Source organism: Syngnathoides biaculeatus, chromosome 9, assembly GCF_019802595.1.
Source record: "Syngnathoides biaculeatus isolate LvHL_M chromosome 9, ASM1980259v1, whole genome shotgun sequence".
Lineage (NCBI taxonomy): Eukaryota > Metazoa > Chordata > Actinopteri > Syngnathiformes > Syngnathidae > Syngnathoides > Syngnathoides biaculeatus.
In genome coordinates, this window is record NC_084648.1 from 1,918,797 (window position 1) to 1,940,039 (window position 21,243).

The 21,243-nt window shown below is 41.5% G+C and overlaps 2 protein-coding genes across 4 annotated transcripts in view; one reads left to right on the forward strand and one right to left on the reverse strand.

The window, feature by feature from the left end:
• Positions 1 to 16,648, forward strand: part of tsc2 (TSC complex subunit 2) — a 44,662-nt gene extending 28,014 nt beyond the window's left edge. For both annotated transcript variants that reach the window (XM_061830661.1, XM_061830659.1), the window contains 15 exons: positions 637 to 798; positions 887 to 1,045; positions 1,129 to 1,241; positions 2,051 to 2,293; positions 2,502 to 2,741; positions 10,016 to 10,173; positions 10,253 to 10,821; positions 11,783 to 11,861; positions 11,954 to 12,040; positions 12,932 to 13,118; positions 13,204 to 13,343; positions 14,331 to 14,409; positions 14,496 to 14,587; positions 16,044 to 16,142; positions 16,236 to 16,648. In XM_061830661.1, the coding sequence (XP_061686645.1) occupies positions 637 to 798; positions 887 to 1,045; positions 1,129 to 1,241; positions 2,051 to 2,293; positions 2,502 to 2,741; positions 10,016 to 10,173; positions 10,253 to 10,821; positions 11,783 to 11,861; positions 11,954 to 12,040; positions 12,932 to 13,118; positions 13,204 to 13,343; positions 14,331 to 14,409; positions 14,496 to 14,587; positions 16,044 to 16,142; positions 16,236 to 16,403 (2,575 nt within the window). In that variant the 3' untranslated portion in view covers positions 16,404 to 16,648. The remainder of the gene's footprint in view (positions 1 to 636; positions 799 to 886; positions 1,046 to 1,128; positions 1,242 to 2,050; positions 2,294 to 2,501; positions 2,742 to 10,015; positions 10,174 to 10,252; positions 10,822 to 11,782; positions 11,862 to 11,953; positions 12,041 to 12,931; positions 13,119 to 13,203; positions 13,344 to 14,330; positions 14,410 to 14,495; positions 14,588 to 16,043; positions 16,143 to 16,235) is intronic.
• A 729-nt stretch (positions 16,649 to 17,377) lies between these two features.
• pkd1a (polycystic kidney disease 1a) overlaps positions 17,378 to 21,243 on the reverse strand; it is a 66,295-nt gene continuing 62,429 nt past the window's right edge. For both annotated transcript variants that reach the window (XM_061831164.1, XM_061831163.1), the window contains exons 54-55: positions 20,899 to 21,225; positions 17,378 to 20,091 (exon numbers count right to left, since the gene is read on the reverse strand). In XM_061831164.1, coding sequence (XP_061687148.1) covers positions 19,165 to 20,091; positions 20,899 to 21,225 — 1,254 coding nt within the window. In that variant the 3' untranslated portion in view covers positions 17,378 to 19,164. The remainder of the gene's footprint in view (positions 20,092 to 20,898; positions 21,226 to 21,243) is intronic.

Consider the following 21,243-nt stretch of genomic DNA (forward strand, 5'->3'; position numbering starts at 1 on the left):
ACTGAATTTGATAGACACAGCTGCAGTGTCGATTTATTTATTTATTTTTTAATTGTAAACCTACTGAGTGGCTGCAAAATTGTTTTAATACCTCAGCAGTGAATTGACAGCACTCATTTCACACACATTTGAAAGTATATGTTGAACAGTGAACTGTAACAATCAGAGACCAGGTAAGTATTGTTTAAACGCTTACTTTGTTTTGATTTCATACACTTATGCATGACTTTATTTCAGAATTACCCTTAAATCCCCCAAATTGAATCACTTAAAATCTATGGCATTTTCAGAAATCTGACTGTGAAATGCATGAAGGTGACCCTTAAGCCAAACTCGCGAAAATGTGATTCAATATGAATGGTATTCAATACAGCCTCTGATACAGTTTGGTCAGCTAAAAGGGATTAGCCAATGTGGTGGTTGTAGTTTACAAGAATACGTTACTTTACAGCATGGATTTGTTTGGTTTTTTTTTTTGCTTTTCTTGGAGATTATACATGCATGCTTATGTTGTATAACCAAAATGCATGCAATACTTGCATGTTTCTGTTTCGATAGCTACGTTGAAGTAAATCCTAGTCTTCCTCTGATCACATTTCTGGTCTGCTGTTGTTTCTCTCTTATCGCATCGTCCAGGATGCAAACCTCCTCCACCACCTGCAGTCTGGGATCCGCTGATGAAAATGCAGTATCTCAGGCTGATGAGGGGCTGAAAACAGTTCACTTGGAGCTTACTGAGACATGTCTAGACATGATGGCACGATATGTCTTTTCCAACTTCTCAGCACTGCCCAAACGGTAAGTGAGGACTTTTTTTGTGCTTTTGTGCCAATTTTATTACATGATTGCTTATTGCACCATTTTGCATATTTGACCTTCCTTCAAGATCTCCAATCGCAGAGTTTCTCTTGGGAGGGGGTCGCAGTATGACTTGGCTGGTGGGCAATAAGTTGGTGACCATCACCACCAGTGGAGGGATTCGAACTCAAGCACTGCTTGGCCTGGATGTGACTGATCGACTGGGAGGGGCAGGGGAAATGACCAGGTGGCACACTTAGTCAATATTACAAATCATCAACTTTTGCGTATTTTGGGGTTGTTTTATTGTTTCTCTCTGCGACCTTGCAGGTCTGATCCATCACTGCACACTCGAATAACTAAAGAGGCACCAGCCAAATTGGAATCCCAATCGAGTCAGCAACAAAGCAGAGCCACGCGCATACGAGTCCGCTCCATGTCTGGTAATATTTAACGTTCATTCACAGTTTTTTGATTAGCAGTAATGTGTTTTATTCAGGGATAAGAATTTTCCGCCGATCGGCGGATTTCCGACTTTTTCAGGCCAAAATGACCATTCTCGAGATAAGCGCAAATCTGTTGAGAAAATTTCAGGGGGGTTATCGTGCGCCTGCCTCTCGGTGGTGGGCTCCGAGCTGCAAGTTCAGCTTAGTGCTACAACAACCACGACTATCATATGCCATTCTAACTTGCTTGGTAGTGTAAATATTTGAATTTTGCGACATGAACATTAAAACTTGTTTGCGGCAGATTACTCGATTGGACAACAGAGTTATACAGTATCACGATCCAAAATGCAAAAAATATCCAGGAGGAAACTCAACTACCCCCCTCCCCCACCTCCCACACCCCCCACCGACAGACATTTTCAGTGTTTTTCCAAATTCGTCATTCTCATCCCTGTATCATAGTCTCGATGGTGTAGATAAAGTGCTATATAAATGCAGATCATTTACCGTTTTGGAACTTCCACGTCATTATTTCAAGTTCAAAGTCACTGTCAACAAATTCAAATTCCATTTAACACAAAATGTGCCTGCAGTACGCAATGCATACGTTGACATTGCTGTCAAAAGGCTAATTAAAACAAAGCTAATGGTACCCTTAAAGGGGCTGTATTTTATCAAACCAACTTTTTCTAGTATTGTGAATCTGTTTATTGGCTTTGTTGTGCCTCAGTAAACATTTGAAATGCGAAAATTATTATTTTTATATTTTTTATATTATATAAACATTATTATTTATGTTCAAGGTGGTCACGCTCTTCGTGCTGGTCCTGCTCAAAGTCTCAGCCCCCTTGTGTCCCCATCTGAGGGGGAGTTAGCTGCTCAGCTCTCACCCTCTTCTGCTCCCACACTGGATGGTCTTAGCCCTCCCTCCTCCACCTCTGCCACTGTGTCAGCCCCCCCACCACTCAAGGACAACCCTGGCCTGGCTGAATTTGTCCCCTTGCTCACGCAGGGCTGGGCTGAGATCTTTATTAGAAGACCATCCGGTATGTAGTAAATCCAAACTAAGGATGTATCATTATGCATTATTTTAACTCTAATCCCAATGCAGGAGTGTCAAACTCATTTTGGGCGTAGGCCACATTGTAATTATGGTTTTGCTTCAAAGGGAGGCTGTCTACCCATAAACTTGTATTTTGGTTGTGAAAGCTCACGTATTAAATTTGTCTTTCTTCTGTTTTCCTTGCTAACCAGGTAACACAAGCTGGTTAATGTGTCTGGAGAACCCACCTAGTCCCTTTTCATCCGAGCTCGGCAACATGCCCCTGCAGGAACTCTCTACTGTCCTCATGGCGATGGAGGGTGTGAAGGAACCTCCTCCCCAGACGGTCAGTGCTCCAGCTAGCACAGCTACTCCTGCGCCTACTGAGCACTTCAGCCAAACGCACAGCAGCGCTGGAGTGAAGCCTCACCTTATCCAGCGCTCCAACACAGGTGAATGTGAAATGTTTTTAGAGAAAGCATTAGGATCAGCTGAAATGTCAGCATTTTTGTCACTTAATGGATTCACGTCATAGTTGCACCAGTACATTGAAATTTTCAAAACTCAATTTTAAATGTGAACATAAGAAATAAAACACTCAATCATCCATCCGGTTTCCCTACCGCTTTGTCTAACGAGAACCGCGGTCTTCAGAACTGTGAGACAGATATGCCAACCAATCATCCACCGTGGTAGAATATATATATGACTACGCCGATTTGATCGGTGATATTAGTATCGATCGTTAATGAGCATTTTATGCGGATTGGCTTTAATGTCATAATTCGCTGACTTTTATTGGTGCCGCAAAAGACCTTTACTCCACATAGCCATCGTGCACAGTATATTTGAACCCAAAAGAGAGTTTATTTTTAGCCTTGTCGCATGTCTTTTAACATAGAACATAGAATAAATATCTGATGGCAATAAAGTTATTAAAAAAAAAAAAGTTCGTGGCTGGGAGAGACAACACGTATCGCACAAATCAAGCGACGACAAATTCGCTCTTTCACGATTGTACTCTCTCAGACTACTGCAATAAAATCTTGTATTCCGAAACCACTGCATCCCCTTTCTTACGATCTTTGGACTTTATCTGGTCAACTCGAATATGGATCACGGATACACTCATTACCGTACGGATGACCAACTGTATTACAAGAAGAAAATTGGGGGGAAAAATGGTGGTGGTTACCAGGGCTCAGGACAGGACGTTCATGTAAGGCTTGCTTGAGGTATGTTCACGTACTTTTTAATACAATATGGCTCGCAAGTAGGCAACAAAATGTTATATAGCCTAGCAAGCTAGTGCTAGTGGTACTATTTGTGTTTTAACATGAGGCCGTTCTGTTTAATCATACTCTAGAGTTTCGTTGTGTGTGAAGTAATTTAATTTCAATAAAGTGGTCTAACTACAGTAAGTTGGCACCCATTATTTAAATCATGTTGGGTTGGTTTAACCTGACTGATTAGAATACATGACCTGATTGGATCAATGATTTCCAACCTTTGTGGAGCCAGGGCACATAATTTACAATTGAAAAATCTCACGGCACACCAACAAATAAAAATGTCACAGAGTAGATACGTTCATTGCTGTATGTACTTACTGCCATCTAATAGAAGACTATTAATTTGTTCTGTCACTATGCCTCACTAGCATAAATACATTAACAAAGATGCATTTATTGTAAATCTATATTTTTTGAGCAACTACGTGTGTGTATATATATATATATATATATATATATATATATATATAAACAAAATGTATCCTGCGAAAAAAGCTAAATACTACAAAAAAAAACAAAACATTTTTTGGAGCACGCAGCTATTATTAAATTCTACAAATACATATCAGATACTCAGGTCAGGGGGTCCGGAACCTTTTCGACTGAGAGAGCTATAAATGCAAAATATTTAAAAATATAATTTAAAAAGAGCCATACATTCATTTATGTAAGACAGACACTTTGAGAGTAGTATAAGTCTCAGTATAACTCTGATTATTTTAAATAAAATTCTTATGCTGTTGCTAACCAATGATGACGTACTTCTTACTATTAATGCGACTTCTGGTGCTGCCCGGTTTTGCTGATGGCTTTATAGTCTGTTTTATTCATTTTTAAATTAAGCTTCACGCAGGCGTTGAGACTTCCACCAGTTAATCGTGAACGTAATTCAATTTGATTTGCCATCATGATGGTACGACGGTAAACAGTTTTTGCCGACAAAAGCATGTCTTTTATTCGTTTGATTATCTTGTTTTTAAGTTGTCAAAATGTTTATTGGCAACATCAAGTAGGAATGCTTTGGCATAGTCACCATCAGTGAATGGCTTTCAGTTTCTCACAATTGCTGAATTCCATTCAACTTTGTTGGGTCAAAACACAGATTTGCTGCTGATTAACTTGAACTCTGGAAAGTAGCCCTTGTGATCCGCGTTCGAACATTTTGCGCCTGCGAACATCGACCTCCACAGCAAACTACGGCAACCCCACTAGGACAAACTGTCTGCATCATTTGCGTTGCCTGCACACCAGAAATGATGCACAGTATGCCATCTACAACCATCAAAAGAGCCAAGTATGGTTCACGAGCCATAGGTTCCTGACCCCTGCTATAGGTATACTTATGAACTATGAGTTTGGTTGTATATAAAAAAAAAGGCTGCCAATCTGGATACTACAAGACAAGTTTGTATTATTTTTTTATAATCTTAATGTTTCATTGAAAATATTTCTCAATTTTACTTGGTGGCTAGCAGGACATCCCTGGGCATGTTCTTTTTTCCCCCAAAAGCCTCTTTGTTAGTGATGTTGTTTTTTGTGTTTTGGATGGTGCCTTCTTTATTTGCCAACCTACCCTCTTTTTTTAACGTTCCAGAATTTTTGTCCTTCCGTTTTAAAATTCTTTCCTTTGTTCTGATGGCTGTGTTTGTCATGTTTGTCTCTTATCACCACTGTGCTGGTTTGTGATTGACGTTTGTGGCATCCTGCCTGCAGTGAGCGGCTCTCTCTGGTTTCTGGGTCAGGGGAGTGCCCCCATAGGCCCTCCGACCCATAGCAGGTTGTACAGGAGCATTTCCTGGGCAGGTACCGTCGCCCCGTTGTGTGCCCCTCCCACCCCACACCCTCCAACCACGTACGCAAACGCACGCACACACACACACACTCACATAGACGCAGTCACCCACCACAAAACTACAGTACTAGTGTGGTGTATTGCTTTTTCTTCATTCGGTTGTTAGTATCTGTAAAATACAGCAAATTTGAAGTGGGGACTACATTTCAGAGTGTTTATTTGCAGCTTCACAGGAAGTTCATCGAGGGGTTTTCTTTTTCTTGACTGTTTTATCTACTGAATGAATACCTATAGTATGGTGTGAAACAGTGTTTGGCCACTTCCTGATTGCACATTTGTCACTTAAATGTTTCTTATCATTAAAATTTCAATATTAGTCAAAGACGACAACAGAAAACCCTCAGTTTTTAAGTTTTTTTTATTAAAGGCGAAAAAAATCCAAACCTACATCGACCCACGTGAAAAAGTAATTGACCCCTTTTAAAACCGTTCTCAATCAAAAGATCACCTAAATTGGACCTGTTTAACACAGCAAAGGTGACTTAAAAAAAAAAAAAGACAAAAGATAGACCTCATGCTGAGATGGAGCGAAATTCATGAACAAATATAGTAATTGAGATCCATCAGTGTGGAGAAGGTTTTAAAGACTTTTCTAAACCTGTGTAAATCCCACGGACCACAGTGGGAGCCATTATCCATAATTGGTGAAAACCTTAGAACAGCGTTGAAGCTTTGCAGGAGTGGCTGGCTGACTACAGTCACCACAAAAGCGCAGTGATCACTCATCCAAGGGGTCACAAAAGACCCCACAACAACATCCAAAGAACGTCAGGCCTCACTTGCCTCTGTTAAGGTTCATGACTTCACCGTGAGAAACAATAGGCAAAAATGGACTGCATGGCAGAGTTAAAAAATGAAAACCACTGCTGAACAAAAAGAATATTAAGGCTCGTCTCAATTTTGCCAGAAAACATCTTGATGATCCCAAAGACTATGGGGAAAATACTCTTTGGTCTCACGAGACCTTTTGGAAGGTGTGTGTCACATCACATCTGACATCAAAATAACACCACAGTTCAGAAAAATAACATCATACCAACTGTAAACTACGGTGGTGGTTGTGTGATTGTCTGGAGGTGTTTTTCGACTTCAGGACCTGGAAGCCTTTTGCTCTCTTGCCATCTGTTAGTAACACAAGCTGAAACGGACTTGGTTTCTGCAACAGGACAATGATCCAAAACATACCAGTAAGTCACCCTATGAATGGCTGAAGAAATAAGAAATGGAGTCTTTAGAATGGCCTTGTCAAAGTCCTGACCTCATGACCTTAAAAATGCAGTTCATATTCAAAAACCCTTCAATGTGGCTGTATTCCGATAATTCTGCAAAGATGAGTGGGCCAAAATTCATCCACAGCACTGTAAGACTAATTGAAAGTTATTGCAAATGCTTGATTGTAGTTGTTGTTGCTAAGGGTGGTGCGACCAGTTACGAGGTTCAGGGCGCAGTCACTTTTTTCCGCACAGGACCGTTATAGGTTTGGATATTTTTTTTACCCTTAATGATAAAAACTACAGTTTATTTGTGTTGTCCTTGAATGTTTAAAATTTTGAGGAAACATTTAGGTATGACAAACGTTCATAATATTAAATCAGGAAAGGTGCGAACTCTTTCACGCCACTCTGTGTGTGTGTGTGTGTGTGTGTGTGTGTGGTGTGTGTGTGTGTGTGTGTGTGTGTGTGTGTGTGTGTGTGTGTGGTTATGTATGCATGCGTGTGTATGTGTATTTTGGTGCTGATTTGCAGCTGTTCAAATACTTACTTGCAAGGAGTAATATACAAATATTTTTTTAAAAAAATCATACATTGTGATTTCAGATTTTTTTTTTTTCTTATTTTTACATTTAGATTTGCTCTCACAGTGGTCATCCACCTAAAATAAAAATTTCAGAAGCCTCCATGATTTTAAAGTGTGAGAACTTGCAAAATCACAGGGTGTTCAAATAGCAAAGCAAATTTACTTGTATAGAACATGGCATACCTCAGGTAACTCAATCTGCTATACATGATTAAAAGTATTCAAATACAAAGAAATAAAAGCATTAAAACAGCTTACAAGTACAAGAAATATCGAAAAGTGGAAGTAATCTAAAACGTATTTTGGGCTGATGTCACTTTTATGGGGAACTTATTCCATTTTTGTGCAGCATAAAAGCTAAACCACTTTATGATCTGAGACAGTCGATCTCAGAACCCTACTGGGTTTGTATTCCATAAGCATTTCTTTCATGTATTCAGGACCAAAACCGTTTGATTCATAGAGCAATAGCAGAACTTTAAAATCTACTCTAAAGCTGACTGGAAGCCAGTGTAAAGACTTTAGAATTAGAGTGATACACTCTGACCTCTTTGTTCTGGTCAGAAGCCGAACTGAAGCATTCTGAATGACCTGCAACTTTTTAATGCTCTTTGTAGGGAGTCTCGTCAGAAGACCATTGCAATAGTCAAGTCTACTTGAGATAAAACTATGGAAATTATTTTCCTCACTATATATATATATATGTATGTAAATGCGTGTGTGTGCGTGCTTGTGTGTATGGATCAACAGTATAGTCACAGACAACTCAGTGATGCAAAGTATTGCTCCACGTTTAAGCTAGTGGGGCAACAGTTGATTTTTGATTGGGGGAGTGATGCTCTTCAATCATGCCAATGACCAAGTTATTTTCTGTCTTCGTCCATGATTGATTTTCCATGCTAAGCATCTTCTAACTCTGAGTCTGAAATTTATCCTTTTACCCCATTGAGTGTGAAGCCCAGACCGGATTATTTGATCTAACTGCTCTTTTGTACCATCACGGGTTAACCAGTGCTGTGCGGCAGCAGTCAAGAATAGACAGTCATTCTCACAGCTACAGTGTCTGAGTCAAAATTTGATCACCTAGGTCTTCTCCTCTTCAAATCTCAGAAGAGGTTCATTTGGAGCTTTGGTACAGCAGGGGCCTGGTCTGGGCTTCAGTTGCACTGTATATGGGATGAGATAACAAAAAAAACTTTCAATAGATGCATGTGCCTTTATCAAGTTGGGCCTGGGCGGTATCTGTTTTGTCCTATAGTGACTTTTTGCTTTGTTACACAAAACATTACAAAGCACCTTGACAGTCTGCTACAGTTCGCTGTCTTGTGACTAATTATGGTTGGATGGCCAACTGGAGCAAAGCTTAATGGATCCTCCTTTTGCTACTATGGTAAATACAGGAACAGTTATTTGCATTTGACAACTGACAAAAGATGTTTTCTGTTTAGAACATTGTCTTGAGATAGTCTGATCATTGGAGTTCTCAGAAAATCTTGTACAAGGACTGTACACAATATTACAGTTTTTTTTTTTTTTTTTTAAACACATCCACTACCAACATTATAGAACACTAAAAAAACGTGTCCTGCACAATTGACAGTCACTAGTTGCCGTAGGTTCTCGTACCATGAAAATTCATTGGAAACTCACTGTTATGCGAGGGAATTAGTAACGTTTTGCAGAGCTTTCAATTTAAATACATTTTTGCTCCAGGAAATTGAAGTGTATTATGATCCTTTTTTACAAACAAAGTAGGGAGTACGGAACCTTTTAAATCAAGATACAGTACATTGACATACTCTTGTGGGGTATAGTGCTATCTTGACTTGTAAGTAAATAGACTTTCAAATTTTGGGAGATTTGAAGAATCACATTTGTTGTTTGTTGTTGTTGACTTGCAAGCAAAAATTTCTGAAAAAAGTTCTGAATTTTGTACACATCAAGGAGCAATGAGAAATTCGTCAGAAGTAGACAAGCAGTTGCCCTTCGCTGTTTATTACTACCAGTTGACATTTACTGCCAAACTAAACATAAATAAAGGAGGATTACACAAATGGTACTTAGAACATAACTTATCCTGTGAAAAGTCTATCTTTTTTTAAATCATGAAAACATTACAATTTTTTTGTTGGTGGTGTTTTGTGGGGCGTGAATGAAATATTCATCCATTTCAATGGGAAAGCTAACTTGACAAGTGTTTCACATTACAAGTGTAGTCACAGAATAAAAGCCACCTCTATCCAAGTATGTGTCTTTCATTAAATTTACTTCCCATTTTACCTTTTCATCGTGATTTATTACCAATTTTTGGTGCTGATAATGAACTTTGGTTTCAGTTAAAACTGGTTCCCTTCCCTATAAACGGCTACCAGAAAGAGAACTGATCTCAAGTGGATGATACATCTATACCGCCCAAGCCTAGCAATTTGAAGTAAATCAAATCAAATCCATGTCTGTGATGGATAAATGCTAGCTGTATTTATCTCTCTTTGTCTTTTCTAATCAATCCTTCGATTGAGTTTAGATGAGTGATCTTTACGGCTGTTCATTTGAATGTATGTCTGTGTGTGTCTTTTATGTCTGTCAGCCTTTTGAGTTTGAGCCATATGATTGGTCATGTTAATAAGGCCACATAGTTAGGCGATGATGTCTGTGTGATGTATAATTGCTTACTGACAGCTGTGGTAATTGTTGTTGAGACTAACAGTTTATTTGTGAGGGTGGCTCTGTTTTGCTGTTCTGTAGTGAGCTACTCACTAATGTGCGTGATTGTGTCCTGTTGTAGACTCAGTAGTGGTGCTGGAAGAAGGCTCGGGGGTCACAACTGCACACACGCCATCTGATTGGCTAGAAAGTGAAGAGTTTGAGCCTGTGCCATCCGACCCTATTTTCATTTCTGCCGATAAGTTTTCAAAAGCACCGCCTCCTGGAACACTCAGTAGGGTCAGTATAAAAAAGATACAACTGCAAGGTATGGTTCTCATTTGAAATAATTAAAGACCTTTTTTACTTTGTCCCCCAGTCTTCTTCCACATCCAGTCAAGATGATGAAAAATCCACTTTGGAAGAAGTGAGCGAGGGGGCAATTCCCATTGATCAGCCAACTCAGGGGCTCTCCACCCCTGGCAGCCAGGAATTCCTCTTCCAGAGCAACAGCCAATCCCAGGGTCATGGACTAAATAAGTCCAGCTCCTCCCCAGAGCTTCAGACCTTATCAGAAGCCTTCTCTAAAGTTGCTCTGGAATCAGAAACCGTGCATGGAGACGCAGCCCAGCGCAGAGGACCTTCAGAGGCCAAGGCCCAACCCCCTACTGAGAGGGAGAGTGCAGGAGGAGATCTCAGTGGACTGACAACACAGACTCAAGTTATTGAAGGCCCGGCTCCAAGCGGAGGCTCAAGAATGAGGCTGGAGTTTCCACCAAGTGGAGGACAACCTGGGCCCATCTCACCCAGTGGGGGTCACAGACCACGGGGCCACACCATTTCAGTATCGGCACCATCCTCCAGGAGAGAGAGGAGGACTGAGAGAGATTCATACCACAGTAGACCTGGACCCAGCAATGCTGACAAGATGTCTGGGCTGAGCCCGAGGTATTCATGTAACACTGATGCAAAATTAAATATCATGTGAGTGAGTGTTACAGTGAAACACAATTTAACACACAGGGTTAATAGACAGCACACATTGTCAGCCAAACTATCTGATGAGAAACATCTTAAATGGGAGCCACATTGGGGCTTGTAATTTGTATGCCTGCCTCATTGTCAAGATGTTTTGGGTTCAAATCTCAGATGGCAAAAGGGCTGTGAGCCTTTCACTTGAGTAGTGCTTTTCTACCTTCAAGGTACTCAAAGCACTTTAACTCATTTATGTATTGAAGATGCAGCACGGGAGCAACTCAAGATTGAGTGTCTTCCTCAAGGAGACTTGGACATGGTCACAGCGAGTTAAAGGTCAAACCTACAACCGCTGATCCACTCATCTGAGCTCTACCGGCTGTCGGTCAAGCCTTTGTGTCGTTGGAAGAAAAACTCTCACTATGTGTAAATATGCTTGGGTGGGTTTTATCTACCTTCCTCCCCCATTCCAAAAACCTGCATGAAGACTCTAAATTGCGCTTAGCTGTTGGCTCGATGTGCCCCTGCCATCAAGTGGCAACCAGTCCAAATTTTACCCCTGTTCTTCCCCAAAGCCAGCTGGCATCGACTCCCAGACACCCTCGCTGTGTCCCTGACCAGGATAATAAACACAAAATCATTCAATGGATCAACAAAACATGGAGTGTCAACATTGTGTGACTAGTTCTAGACTCGACATTATGTCACTAGGCATTTGTTTTGAACTACTTATATGTGCAACTAGTCTGGCACTATCTGTTGGCGTCATCACACACGTTGACTCGGACAGCGCTCCGTCATTTGCATGCCACAAACGAATGATATAGCTTGCTCACATTAATGTTTTATCAGAACCCAAACTATATATTCCACCAATGAAAACATTCTTTAATGTGACTTTTGATAGTGCCTTTTTGTGTCGTCCCCATTTTAGCTTTGTATTCCTCCAGCTATATCACTCGCCTTTCTTTGGTAATGAAGCCAATAAGCCGCTGCTGCTGCCCAAAACCCAGGTTAGTGTCCCTCGTAGAACCTGCTCTCCTCACACCCCGGACAATTATGAAAAGGTTTGATATAATGTTGACAATGTGTCCTTTGTATTAAGGTTATTGATCGTGCTGTGAAGGTTCTGGACCAGATGCCTCCTTATGACACTCATAAGATTGGAGTAATCTTTGTCGGAGCGAGTCAAGTGAGGATATTTTTTTTTTTACATTTTCAATGTGGTGAAATGTTTTCTCTCAGATTTTCGTAAGCTGAAGTAATGTCATTTCAGAGATTTTTTTGTATTTATCTCAAATTTCCACGTTTTTTTATAGCTTCAAACTGTTCAGCTGATTCCCAAAGTTCTTGAATTTTCAAAATGGAAGCCCCGAATTAAATTTTTTTTACACATTTACCTCTGTTTTCCACATTTCTGAGCTGATTTTAAATCATCCCAACTTCAAACTGCATAGCTCATTTCATCGTCAAAATTGTGAAATTTTCACAAAAGCCCTCCAACATTTCCTGAATGATTAAAGATTATAGCTCATACAGGAGAGCTCATAACATAATTGGTAATGGTTGAAAACTATCCACCCATCCATCTTCTTAGCCGCTTCCTTCCACCTCCTCACGAGGGTCGCGGGAAGTGCTGGAGCCTATCCCAGCTGTCACCGGGCATGAGGCGGGGTAGACCCTGAACTGGTTGCCGGGCACATCGAGACAAACAGCCGCACTCACAATCACACCTAGGGGCAAGTTAGAGTGTCCAATAAATTTTGCATGTTTTTGCGATGTGGGAGGAAACTGGAGTGCCTGGAGAAATCTCAGGCAGGCATGGGGAGAACATGTAAACTCCACACAGAGGGAGGCTGGGATTGAACTCAGGACCTCAGAACTGTCAACTACCAAGGCTTTCCAGCTGAGCCACCATGCCGCTGGTTGAAAACCAACCTGTGGAATTTGAGAATGTCAACGGATTTTTATGTCATTCTAATAATATACTACATAATAATAATAATAATACACAATTGTGTAATTATAATTGTTTTTTCAATCTTATGCTCAATTCTCAGTAACATGACGTCTTCTGTTTAAGGTTAACAATGAGGTGGCCATCCTGTCAAACGAGTACGGTTCAAACCGCTACGCGGCCTTCCTCACTGGGCTTGGGAAGTTAATCCACTTGAAGGACTGCGACCCTGACCAGATCTTCTTGGGTGGGCTCGATCAGTACGGAGACGATGGCGAGTTCACGTACTGCTGGCATGATGACATCATGCAAAGTGTGTAAATGAACACTTGGGATCATTTCATGCTCTGTGTCTTTGTAGTCTTCCACGTACAGTACTAATGCTCGTGTTTGTGTAGCTATTTTCCACATCGCTACACTGATGCCGAACAGGGAGAGCGACAAGGGCTGCTGCAATAAGAAGCGTCACATTGGCAATGATTTTGTCATGGTGGTTTACAACGATTCTGGCGAGGAGTACAAGCTGGGCACCATAAAGGTAGACGCATGCATACATGCTACATTATCAACTATACAGTTCTGACCAGAAACAATTATTGTAATCGTAGCCATACAGCAGGAAAGATTCGTGTATTTTTATCTGTTTTGCAAGCCAAAATTTTAGTTACAAGGCAACCATTCACATGATTTCAATTAAAAAGAAAATTGATTTGGTATGAGTTCATTGATTTCCAAGCTTTGTCACACAAATAAAAAGTCAAGGTACCACAAGGTACCGTACACTAGACTTTACTCCGATCTGATTGGTATCACACGATAATTAGCAGTTTATGCTGATCAATTGATCGGCTTTAATGTCACAATTCGCCGGCTCCACATAAGACATTTACCTCAATGTCACCATCGTGTATAGTTTATTTGAATTCAAAAGCGAGTTTATTTTTAGTTTTGTCACATGTCTTTTGACCATCCATCCATCCATCCATCCATTTTCTTATCCGCCTATCTTCACGAGGGTCACGGGAGTGCTGGAGCCTATCCCAGCTATCAACGTGCAGGAGGCAGCGTACACCCTGAACTGGTTGGCAGCCAATCGCAGGGCATCTTTTGACCACCAGTAAAGTTAAAAAAAAAAAAAAAAAGTTTGGCAGTTTGGAACCGAACACATCTGAGACAACACATAATATATGGATCCGACTCCAAGACAAATTTGCTCTTTGACGAATGCGCTATGTCCGACTACTGCAATAAAATCATGTATTCCAATATTCCCTTTGTTTAAGAACGTCAAGCTTCATCTTGTCTCCTCAAACACAAACGGATACACTTGTTACCATGGAGAGGAGTACAATGGTGGATTGCGCCGTCTCTTAATCAGAACAAAATGGGGAAAAACGTGCTCGGGAGAAGGGTTGCTTTCTTTTGGCACTGTAGTGAACTTTATTGCTGCTGAACAGTTGAAGAGTGCACGCATGTACGGTATCAGCAGCATTGCTTTGTCTTCACTATGTTTTCCACCTGTTAGGGTCAGTTTAACTTTGTGGAGGTGATCATAAAACCACTGGATTATGAATGTAATCTGGTTTCCCTTCAGTGCCGTAAAGGTGAGCTGCGCATTTTATCACTTACTAATGCTTGACCCTGTTGTTGTTGAGTTTGTTGCCCGATTTTGTCTTCTCCTGTCTTTCAGACCTTGAGGGCTTAGTAGATACCACTGTGGCAAAAATTGTCTCTGACAGCAACCTCCCGCTGTTGGTCCGACAGATGGCTCTGCATGCCAACGTAAGTCGACATTGCCCTGGTCATATGAAGCAGTTTAAGCATTAAGGCGATAGGTTTGATATCCATCTTCAGGTCCATATACTAGTTCACTCTTTGTCTGCAATGGACAGATAAGAGCACTAGTAAAACAACCATCTTACTAGTACATTTTTTTTTTTTACACAACTGCCTTCCATTACTGTATGTATAGGAAACCCTTGGAGAATTTATTCGATATACTGCATGAGGTCCATTTTCTAGTACTCGATTTGTAAGACAATGGACTTTTCGCTTTGTTTCAGCTAATATGGTTGACTCTCTTCTGTTTTGGCAAATTACGCCATGCATGATTGAAGAACTGATTATGAGCCTTCTATAAAATCAAATTCTTTCATTCCAAAAGCAACATAAACGATGGCTTGAACATTGTTGTGTCCAATTCCATTATCATCATCATCATCATCCAAGTTGAACGCTGTTTCTGGCATGGACAGTTTTCCCAATACTTTTGAACACACTCATGATTACGTTGTGTTGCTCTGTCCAAGAAACCTGCTTTCCTAGACACTAGAGTGCATGAAATCATTCAGATGATAGGAGAAAGAGAGTAGGAAACCAACAAATGTACTCTACATTTGGATTACAAGGATTGGATGGATCCGCAGGCAATGTTCACTTCTATCCAGGACTGCTAAAATGGGGAAAATTTCTCAGTCAACCAGCCCTGTTTACGCTGAACTTTTTTAAATGGATCTTCATCAGTTTTGTTATCTACTTCCCATGTCAGTGTTTCTTTATATGACACTAATAATGCCAAACAGATTGAAATGAATAAATAAATGAATGCGCTGTTAGATATTTCCTGATAAATCACTGGAATGTTCAGACTAATGTTAATGTTCCACAACTCAGAACCCTGTTTCACGGAACCCTGGAGACTTGTTGGAGACCTAATTGCTACTTGAGTCCTTCACGTTTTTGACAACATCTCCCTGACCCTCACTGTCAGAGTTTCTTGAGATAAATTCAAATACCAATTTATCCCAGCACTCATTAAAGTAATGACGTTGAGCCTGTTTTTATACAACTTTAGTGCTGCAATTAAGAACTCCACAACAAATTTTGGGAAGCTGCAGCATCTGGTGGACCTATTTCCCATGATGCTTTGCACTTCGTACACCACCGGCACTGTCAGTGTGATGCAGTGCTGAACGGTTGGGCCAGGAGCCCTCCAAAGCCAGCTTTTCAGCACCTGCACATTTGCCTTTCAAAGGGAAGTGCATGAATAGCGACCTCAAGTGGAGAAATGGATTAACTGCACCTCTCTAAAGTATCACTTGACAAATTCAATCATCTCATCAACACAATAAATTGGTTGCTACTTTGCAGAATTTGTCTTTTGTGGCGGTTTTATGTTATGTACCGTTCTTGATAAACGAGATTACCCTATTCATAATGTTTGTCGCGGTCTTCGTAGATGGCCTCCTTGGTCCATCAGTACAGAGCCAACCCTTCAGATGCGTACGCCTCCAAGTGGCTGGCAAGGTTACGGCACATCAAGAGGATCAGGACAAGGGTAGGAAGACACACACACACACGTGCTCTATTTCAGCAGAAGACACTTGCGGATCGTGTGAGGTCAGTGTTCCTCTCCTTTCCGCTTTCTCAGGCCAACGAAGACATTCAGTCCCGTTCGACTCCTGGCATCTCGCTCACGCAGGGACACGCTCAGCCGAACAAATCTTTGCAGCAGAGCTCTGCAGCGTCAAATCAAGAAAGCTCGGGCCAGCGTAAAAGGCTCGTTTCAACCGTTGACGACTTCACAGATTTTGTGTGATTTACGCACGCACCCACAGGAGAGGTGATGCCAACCGAGGTTCGTCTTCTGCATGTGGTAGATTTAATAAACATACTTTGACTGAAACTGAATGGGACCATCTGATCTTAAGAATGCCTATTTTTCTGAGCGTCTAAGTAGTGAACACAGTAAATTCCACATATTTTTCCAAAAGTATTGACTTGTTGAAACTCTGTACTTAAACTGAATGAAGACATTTGAGTGCATTAAAATTTCCGACATCTCTTTTTGTTTGCTTATTGACAACTCCTTTACCCACATACCAAAAAAGCACAAATGGATTGATGGTTATTGCTTGAGCCAAATGATGTTGGTGAGAAAAAATACATTTGAATCAAAGACTACAAGTTTAAGATTAATTAGATTGAAATAGATCAGCAAAGGTCTCAGTGACCTCTCTTTTAGAAAGATTTTGCAAGCAGTCTTCTTCTTTTCCTTTCGGCTTGTCTCGTTAGGGGTCGCCACATCGTGTCATCTTTTTACATTTAAGCCTATCTCGTGCATTCTCCGCTCTAACACCCACGATCCTCATGTCCTCTCTCACCACATCCACTAACCTTTTCTTTGGTCTTCCTCTCGCTCTTTTGCTTGCAAAGGGATTACAGTTCTGTACAACGGATTCAGCTGTTTCTAGGAATCTTATCAAATTAGCTAGCTTTTTTTCCCCTACTACTAATGAATCAGACCGATGTGGATTTTGGCATGCAAAAACAAGACACAGTGCAACTGCTAATATCTCAATCGGGAAAAAGTTGTCAATTAATAGTTTGTGATCGCCTTTCCTGCACTGAGAATGTGAAGCACAACTTAAAACTTTATAGTGAGGATGCCCTCTGGACACCTCCCTACTGAGGCCTGCGAATGCCTCAGGGTCCCACCGGAAGATTGGGGTGAAGTGGCTGGGGAGAGGGAAGTCTTGGCGTCTTTGGACTAAATCTGCAGGGACAATTGAAGCACTCACTCACGCACATCTTTGGGATTTCATTTACTGTTGAGCTGTTTATTCAACATTGTCAAGTGCAAAAGCATGAAAATCGACACGTCTGCAAAATACAGATGGGATAAAACAAATGCTAACGGGAACAGTTGTACACAAGATCCTACCACATTCGAGACAGACTGAAATAAAATCACAGGGATAGTGGACATGAACTCTTATGCTCTTACGCTTGGCACTTGCTTTCATCTTTAGCTTAGACTGCAATCCTTTTGCTCGACAAAATGTAACACTTTGCAACACTTGTGCTTTAAATGACCACATATAACTGAAGAACAATAACATTTTGACCATGAAATGCGAAAACAAATATATACATTAAGCACCAAGATATACATATGGGTATACACGCAATGCAAGGTTTTTAAAGTCAGGTTTCATAAAGTCATCTTAACTTGTCAGATTGTATCTGGCGGGATGTTGAGTGTGGAAAAACTCAGTCTTAGGTTGTCAACGATCACTCAGTCACACAAACTCCGCAGCACATTCATATTCATTGCTTCATTACTATTTTTGGAGGAGTCAAGAGGTGTGTTTCCACAAAAAAAAAAAAAAAAAAACTCCTTTTCCCATGTCAAAAAAAAAACCCAAAAACCATTGGCTATTTTTGAGGAGAAGTTTGTGTTCCCTGAGATTTGCCCCCTGGACAAAAGTACATATGTTGATTAAAAAAAAAAAAAACAAAAAGTAACTGCTTCAAAACCATGTTAATCCTCAGACATTCTCATGACATCAAAACAAGAATTATAAAGTTGACGTTAAATATGTAACCTTGGATATCTGCTCCATTTGACAATAAAGTGCAAAGTACAATACAAATTATGGGCATGGTAAAGTTCATTATTGCTGCAAAAGCTTTTTTTTCAAATGATTAGCTACAGTATAACAAAACTGAATTTGATACCAAGCTTATTACATCATATAACAACACTGTCTATCGGAACAAACAAACAAAAGTGCATTTACATCACAACCATGTAGAACACTAAAAATAGTAAGCATACTGATAGTCAATATAGCTTCATGGCGGGTGGAGTTAAATACATCATACTGCTTCCAACTTACATTGATGTTCTTTTGATTTTCGACTTTGTCTCTCCACATTTTCCGTGATATCACTTTCTGTGCTTTTCCTTGCTCTCTGTACCGCTCCAACATAAATTTGTAACCCTGAACAAGTGGCTGCCGAAGCCGAGCCCCCACAGAGGTTTGTCTACGTGTGTTGCGTGTGTGTATACTGTATCTGTGTTTGCCTTGCATGCAAATTTGGGGTGGAATGGTAAAACGTTTATATTCCAGACAGGTCACGAGTACCCATGGTAGTAATAGCATCAACACATCTTGATTACATCCATGAAACGTACACACAACACGGAGAAATATTAATTATTATTATTTTTTTTAAACTGTCATTCCTCAGGTGAGCACGTTCCTGTGCTTCTGTCGATGACCTCCATGTGACCCCCAGGGTCACTTGTAGCGGTCGAGGGGGGAACGGGAGGAACAAGTTTCTCAGTTTTGGTGTTTTCCTAGCTGTCTGAGGCGGTGACCAGCACCTTGTTTGTGGGAATGCAACAATCACCTTCCTGTGACTTTCTCGTACCTTCTTTGTTATTTTTGAGGTTTAGAGAGGAGTGTTCGGAGACAAAACCAGCTGCCCCGCCCTCCTCTCGTCCTTAACCTCACTCTCTGTCCTGCTATCTCGTCCACTCCTCACTCGGGCCTCCTCCCTCAGGTCCCCGCCTAGTTGGGGTGCACCTTATTTTTCAGCGGGGGAGGCTTGCGTTTTCGCTTGTGTGTGGGGATGGTCGTCGTGTGCGCCGGATGGTTGAACAGGCTCGAGGAGGGGAGGGCCTCTCTCTCTGCGGGCGGGTGCTCCCAGGCTGTCGGGGGAGGTGACGACGGCGAGGGTGGGGTGGCCGCCGTGGTGCATGGAGCTCCTGTGCTAGATTTGGGAGGCTGGGAATGGGAACGAGGGGGTGTGGAGGGTTCCGTTACTGGAGTTGGTGGGGGAGCGCTGATGAAGGATTTGGAGGGAGATGCTGGAGGCGAAGAGGGGGGCAGCGCTTTGGATGTAGCGGGAGTCATTTTGAGATTGGCTGCAGAGTCCTGACACTCTGTTCGAAGTTCACTTGTGTCCTTTTTTTTGGCCCTTTTGCCCCCTTTGTGCTTGTCCTTGCCACTCTTCCTTTCTTTTCGTCGACAGTTTTTGTCTCCCCTTTTTCCACGCTGCCCCTGATCCACTCCTTTCACCTTCGCTCTATGTCTCCTCTTCCTCTGTGCTCGCTCTAGTCTGCACTCGAGATGGAATAGATCCTCCGTAACCATGGTGACACGGTCGAGCTGTTGCAGCAGAGCGTCAAATGTAGGCAGGAGCCTCTTCAGGGAGGCCTCGTTCTCCGCTCTCTCCCTCAGGCTGGTGCCTCCCACCGCCACGTTGGGCCCGAGGCCATGCCCCAAACCCATGCCGACGCCGGGTGCTTCAGTCAGGCTGCAGCGGCTGGAGGTCGCTGGGCACCAGGAGGCCTCGGATCCGGCGTCAATGCTGTCCGGAGTGGATGGCGAGTCAGGCCGGTCCAGCGGCGGTAAACACAGAGACTTGCAGTCGCTGGTTGACGACGAGCGTGACGGCGGCAGCTCCATGCCTTCGAAGCGAACTTTGTGACGAAACTGGGAAGATGACGTCGTAGAAAATGGGAGAAAAACGTCATATCAGTCAGATTTTAGGAATATGACACATTTCAATTTACTGTCCTACCTTATGAATTTCATTTTTTCCATCAAATTAATTGAAAGTTTTCAGGAAAAGAAAAATAGAGCTGTATTGTAAATGCAAAGGAAAAAAAGGTGGTTTTTATAAAGTGTAATTACTCAGGATGTTCACGGACTGGTCATGAATCAATGTGGCATTTGAGTCAAGCCCCACAAAAAAAAAAAGAAAAAGTCTAATCTAAGTTTCATATTCAATATTCATCATTAATAAAAATGTATACTGTTAACTTCTGAAAAGCTGTAAGCTGCTTTTGCTTCTTTGGTTGTTCATGTTTTGATTTGATTTGTTCATGGTTAATGCCATTTGGAGTTACTGTACATATTTCCCGCACGCACAATTGTAGTTAGCTCACATAGGAACTAAGGGTTTGTGCTGGCATTTCTCTTCACGTTGTAAACGTGGGCATACCGTCACAAGTTCTATTTTGTTTTATACATTTTTTTTTTAGTTTTCAAAGCTTGTAACAATTCCCTCTTAAGGTTTTATTTAATATCAATTTCCTTTGTGGCACTTTGTTCAAAAACTTGATGTGATGGAAAAAAACTGAGGTCAGTTTTGAATTCTGAACCCCAAAAATTTGTTAAAAAGCTGCTTAATTTAATTTCACTTAATTCAACAATAATTGTGTTCCCCAAGTTGGAACTAGTAAAGACGCTTGTCCAGAGACTTTTTGTCTACATATTGGATTAAAACTAGTTCAGTACCTCCTTGGTCTTGCTAAATCCCATCCACATTTTCAGTCTCCTGAGGAACAACTCGACCATCTCATAGTCTTGCAGGTCAACAGCAGGCCGGTACAATTCTGCACGTCCACGCCGGTAGTTCCTCAGTAAAATAGACGTGACCAACCACACCAAAATCAACCGGAGCACGGCGAAACTCGCGTGGAACACCAGTGAGGAGACGCTGGTCGCGGGACCGGTTAGTGTCCGGGAAGGTTCCCATGACATCAGCCCACGGCCACCGGCGCCCAAGAAAGACAGAGAGGCGGAGCTGACGCTAGCGTAGCCTTCAAAGACGGAGTGGAAGAGCTGCAGTGAAAGAAAAGA